A 6000-nucleotide genomic window follows, 5' to 3' on the forward strand; every position below is an offset into this window, starting at 1 on the left:
CAGAAATAGATTGCCCGTCTTTGAGTGTTTAAACAGTGAGATCCCTTGACCCCTCAAACATTACATGATATTGCCATTGCTCTTGGCTACCTTCCAGAACTTGGAAGTGAGACTCTTTTGCTGAAGACAGCACAGACTTGAGTCATAAAACAAAGGGAAATAAAGGGGATACTGACCTGGAAACTTCTCCTGTACTGACTAGATTTCGTGGTGCTGGAAGGTGCTATGCACACTACTGAAGAAGAAAAGTAATCATCAATAATAGCCACCTGAAAACTGAGAACTGCAATAATGACTGGCCTAGCAAGATATGCCCGTGGGTGCAATTGTGGCATGAGTGTTATTGAAGTAACCAACCAGCCTCTGATTGGACTTAAGGTCAGATTTACAAGATGAAATCTATATCTGACATTATTTTTGAAGCCAAGAGCCTGTCACTAGATAGGTCACAGGCTCTAGGGAACAGTCTGATACTAATGTTCCCCTAATTGGACACAGTCTTAAAATGACTCTTAGTGACTAATTGTCATAGTCATAGGTTTGGGCACATCTCAGTCCTCACTGGAGAAGCTTCTTGCAGTACATGGCAATTAACACGGAGACCTACATCTCTGATCAACATGCAGAGACTAAGAAACTGTAGACTCCACATCCCTGAATGGAACACCTATTTCACATCTATCCCCTCAAGGCTCAGGGATCTTCGTGGAGGATGGGGAGGAAGGACTGTAAGAGCAAGAGATGCTGGAAAACTATAAGGAAACAGTGTTTTCCAGACAGCAGGGCAGTTGTACATATGAATGTGCAGCAATTGTAGCAGCTGGACAAGACCTGCTCCAACTCAAGTCAGATAAAATCCCATCATAGAGTAGGGAAGTTGGCACAAAGTCCCACCCATAGCTAAGGAGCTATTGACAGTTAATACTTGCTGGGAGAGAAGAGTTAGTTTCCTTTAAGGCTATGACCCCAATAGGTCAACTAAAATCCAGAGCAGGTTCTACACCCGAGAGTATTTGAGCAACACAAAGTGGACTTCAGGGGACAGGAGGCAGGGAATGAATGAAGCTGGGTGGGTAGGGAGATGGGAGTGAGCCTGGGAGGAGTCGGGGGAGGGAAGAATATGATCAAAATTATTGATCAAAGAAATCTCAAAGAATTAATAAATAAAAATATTTTTAAAACATTCAACATCTTAAATTTTTACAAGAGAGCCAATTTTAAAGTGCACCTATGAGGACGTTACATTTCATTAGACTGCCTTAATCTGTAACAATCACTTCTGCCTCCCACCATGCTGACCTCCTGCGGAAGAAACCAGACTGCTTATCCTGTAGAATTCTTCATGTCCTAAACTTGGCTTCCTAATGGCAATCTTTTGTCATGTAACATTTATTTTCTGATTATTCCAATATTTTCTATACAAATCATAGTTCATACTAATTTCAAAAATGTCCCAAATTAGTGAGGTTTCTTTAGTTTGTCTCTCTTTACATAAAATAAAGTACTTTAAAAATCTTGAGTCCCATTTCACTGCACATTTTTTAAAACCTACAATCATAAAATTCTGTCATTTTCTCATACGTAAGTAGGTATGGGTGAAGATACAAGGGAGGAGCAAAGAAAGCACATTCGAAGACGGTGCTGTCACTTCTCTCAGCATTGCCTCAGGAGGGTGGACTGCTAGTGATGCCAGTGGAATAAGTTTTAGAAACTATCTTCAAAAAGTAAGAAAAATCTACATTTTCAAAATGATACTGAAAAAAATTTAATCCTAAATTGACATTAAACTGAAAACTAAAAATGGGAAAATAGGGCACAAGAAAATATAACCATCATTATGGTCTATTTCTCAAATGTGCTAATATACTAGGTATGGTGTACACATGTGACATGAACAAAACATGACAAAACCAGGCTGGAAATTACAATAGACAATGTGCAATTCACACAGGCTAAAAGTAAGAACACCAAGCTCTACAAAGACCTTGGCTTTATTATTCTTTGATGCAACAGTAACTATGTAAGAGGTATTACCGAAAATAACAGAACATGACAGTTGACATTTAATATTAAATGCCTAAATTTGAATGAATAATTAGGTCATATAAAGTACACTGAATAAAGTAATTGGGAAATAAAGAGATATTTTATGATTTAATATAAATTCAAACTATTACAAATGTGGTGGGCTCTGAATTTATTTGACAAGAATATATTAACCACTCATTAGAGTTCTAATGTGTGTGCCTGAAGGCTTGTTTGCAGCTGTTAATAGTAATTATTAGCACTCAAATCAACCTAAATACATCTTCATTCACCTATGTTGTTAGGGAAGCTGTGCATAAAATTTAGAATATCAGATCTAGATCACCAATACATCCATTTGTTAGGTAAAATAAACTATGGTAAATAAGTTTGTAGTCATTGTTTTATTTCACTGCAAACATAGAATATAAGTGTATTAACTTGTTAAGTATTTAATTGGAGCTTTTCTTCCTCTGAAAAGATTCTTGTACAGTGTTTAATAATTATCTTCTACATAGATTCCGGTCTCCATAATTGAAATCATTTAGTACCCAAAACTCGACAGCATACAGTACCTGGCTCGTTCCTGCATTCTTCTTGTAAATGGAGAATGAGAGGACTGTCCATCATGCGTTGTCTAAACAGCGTGGAGCTTAGAGCAAATGCTCTGCTGAGTGCTAATGGCCTAGAACTGGGGTGTATTATACTGAGTGCTAATGGGCTAGAACTGGGGCTGTATTGTACACATTCATTCAACCCTTACCTGGAGGTTGAAGATTCTGTTCCTCTAAAAATTCTAAATCAAGCATTAGATCATCTTCATCCAGTTCACAAGATCCCAAATTATTTAAAACATCCTGAAAGAAAAGCAAAACTGATTTAGAGATCCTGGTACAGAGAAATTGAGGAAAAAAACATATACACAAATCATGAAGCAAAAAAGAAAACCAACAAATCAGAATTCATTTTACACCTGTGACTTCTACTTCTACAAGTCTGATAAAACATTTTAAGAATTATACTATAAATGTTTTAAACTTTTCTGAGTATTCGCTTCCTTAAAACATTCACATCTACTAAAATCTGTAACATAAAGTTTTCAATATATATAGACCATTATCAAACATATAAAAACATCGGAATATATTCCCAAGCATTATAATATAAGTATTTATTTTCAACAAAACTTCAATTGCCATTAAAATCATAAAAATTTACTTACTTAAAATGTATTACAAAGTATGTCGATTTTTTTTCAAAACCCCAGAAATCTTCAAATGAAATTTTAGTTTCTTTTTCTAATATTTGTATTTAAAAACTAGGTAACATTTTGTGGTGTATGTAGTCAATTATTTCTCAGCTGTTGCATACGGAGGAAATGACAGAGCATTCATTTAAGTAACTGATCTAACTAGGGATTCAGTTTCCATTTCCCAGTCATTTAGCATCGATCAAGAGGAACAGACAGATGAGATACTTGTCAGTAAACATAAAATTAACTATCGACATCATTTTTCAACAGTACATCAGATACAAAATTATTTTTTTTCCAAGAAGGTAAAAAGCCTAGGAAAGTGAAGCAGTCTACGGTACTGAGAAGTCTTATGAGGCGGTACCACTGTGCACAGGTGGGAATCCTTGAGGGTAAGTAAAATCCTGACTGATGTAGTTTTGTACACATAAGCAGCGGGTATGTTGAGAGGAGCAAATTAGGCCGACAGTTAGAGACTAGGAAGGAAAGGACTGCAGTACAAGCAGCACATGAAGAATCACAACGTAAATGCTGAATGACACAGTAACACCCCACACCACTCTTCAATCGATCTGAACGTTACCACAGTTTATGGTTCAGGAAGCAAATACTCATTAGGAAACAGCTAATGATATTGTCAAATGGACTGAACATTTTATTCTTAGAATTAAAAGAGCACTGGGAATTTTACATAAATTACTCTCCTTTGAGAGATAGAATTAAATTTTATTAAACTTTAGAAACATGTGATCCATGAACAGCCCAATGATTTGAAAGGTCATAAATATTCCATTCTAAATGTTTCTTTCTCCCAATGAGAATAGCTAACAAATCAAACTCTGTTTATTGGAACCTCTGTCCTGTGCTGTGACTGGGACATCACAGGACATACATCTAAAAGTTATACAATATAGGCAACAAAAGATAAAATGCTACACTAAAATAAAGGAAAAAGACCAGCTCAACAACAAAGACCAAAACTGAATCCAAACCTATAAATCAAAGAATGTTTGAAAGGGTGACTCGGTAAGACCCCAGCAGCAGCATTTATGGAACATTATCCAAATGAGAGAGTACGTGACAGCCATAATTATCTTGGTGAGGGCTGAAGCGATGACACAGGCTCACAAGGAAAAGACGAAAGCATGTTGTTCAAACAAGAAAAAAGCACATTTTATTGCCACGGTGTAGTAATTACCCAGCTTTACATTAGGCTAAGTCATTTTATACTAGATTTTCAATTCATTGGACTATTACTGTCCAAAATTCACATGCAACTGTATGGCCCAGAGCCTTAAATTTTGATTGTATTTAGAGGTGCTAAAAACAGATGCTAAATGAGGTCATATGGATCAATCCTGATGCAGTGTGAATGGCCAGTAGAAATAGGAGTTGTGGACAGAAAGGGGCAGCCATGTGAATACAGAAAGAACCGTCCTTTATAAACAGAGGCTCTGGAGAAGCAAAGCCACTGACACCTGGATCTTGTAGTTCCAATATCTTTTCTTATTTCACTATGAAAATGAATCCCTGTTGTTTAAGCTATTCAGTCTTTGGTATGTTTCTGTGTTGGCCTTAGCCAACTAAACCACCAGCCATACTTTGAAAGCACTGAAAGGAATTCATTTCTGGCATAGGGCCATTATATAAAAACAATTCAAGTAAGAACTTACATATTTTGAGCTTTAGTGATGTGGTTTGCATAATGTTCCTCCCTTCAGACACCAGGTTTCTAGATTCTGGCATGAGCCAACTCGCTAAACATGGCAGATGGTCTAAGACAGTCTCTTAACCAATGTAGTAACCAGAGCCCTTCCTCAGAAGTGACAATGGTCTGTGCTGGTCGCAAATATGGCAAGAGGCAAAATGCCATCTGCATAGATAAGGCTACGGCATTCATTTAATGTGCAAGAATAGCCAAGAACACTTGGAACACTGCCATAGGTATAGGCATGTGGGTGCTAGTCCCAGCTGGTCCCAGGGTCAAGGACATTCTCAATCTTTTTCCTATTAGTTCCATTCAGCCCCTTTTGAATTTTTGTTTTTGATTGTTTTGCTTTGTTTTTTGAGATGGAGTCTTCCTGTAGCCCCAGTTAAGTTAGAACTCACTATATAGACCAGGCTGGCCTCAATCTCACAGAGATCCATCTGCATCTCTCTCCTGAGGGCTGGGACTAAAGGTGTGCACCACCACACTTGACAGTTTTGAAAATTTTAAAGACATCAACCCACAGATGGAATAGTTACACACCCCCAAACATTTTATTTTTTATAGAGAAATACAACCTACCACAGCTATCCCAACATTTCATACAGGAGAAATGTGCCAATAAAGGGAACAAATAGGAAACCCAGTACATGGTTTGGATTTGATTTCCATTTTGTAGGTGACTCTTGAAATTTGAACTAAAGCTCCATTTCTCAAAGATCTGGGTGAACTACTGCCCAAATCTACTCATTCTAAATGGGCATGCTCTCATGTCTTGCTTACAAAGTCATGCTTTGTATAGTGCAGACACTTTGAACTTGGATAAACCACAAATAAAAAGACAAATACAAAAAACTGAAACAAGCTGGGTGTGGTGGTGCACGCCTGTAGTCCCAGCACTCAGGAGGCAGAGGAAGGCGGATCTCTGTGAGTTCAAGACCATCCTGGTCTACATATTGAGTTCCAGGCTGGCTTGGGCTACAGAGAGGTCCTGTTTCAAAAATACGAAAAAAAA

At 37.4% G+C, this 6000-nt stretch overlaps 1 protein-coding gene across 1 annotated transcript in view; it reads right to left on the reverse strand.

Annotated features, from left to right (window-relative positions):
• Positions 1-6000, reverse strand: part of Ccser1 (coiled-coil serine rich protein 1) — a 1141328-nt gene that overhangs the window by 884107 nt on the left and 251221 nt on the right. Inside the window, exon 4 of the mRNA XM_029569084.1 lies at positions 2789-2882. Within this exon, the coding sequence (XP_029424944.1) occupies positions 2789-2882 (94 nt within the window). The remainder of the gene's footprint in view (positions 1-2788; positions 2883-6000) is intronic.

This window comes from Nannospalax galili, unplaced genomic scaffold (assembly GCF_000622305.1).
Source record: "Nannospalax galili isolate Female #2095 unplaced genomic scaffold, S.galili_v1.0 scaffold441, whole genome shotgun sequence".
Lineage (NCBI taxonomy): Eukaryota > Metazoa > Chordata > Mammalia > Rodentia > Spalacidae > Nannospalax > Nannospalax galili.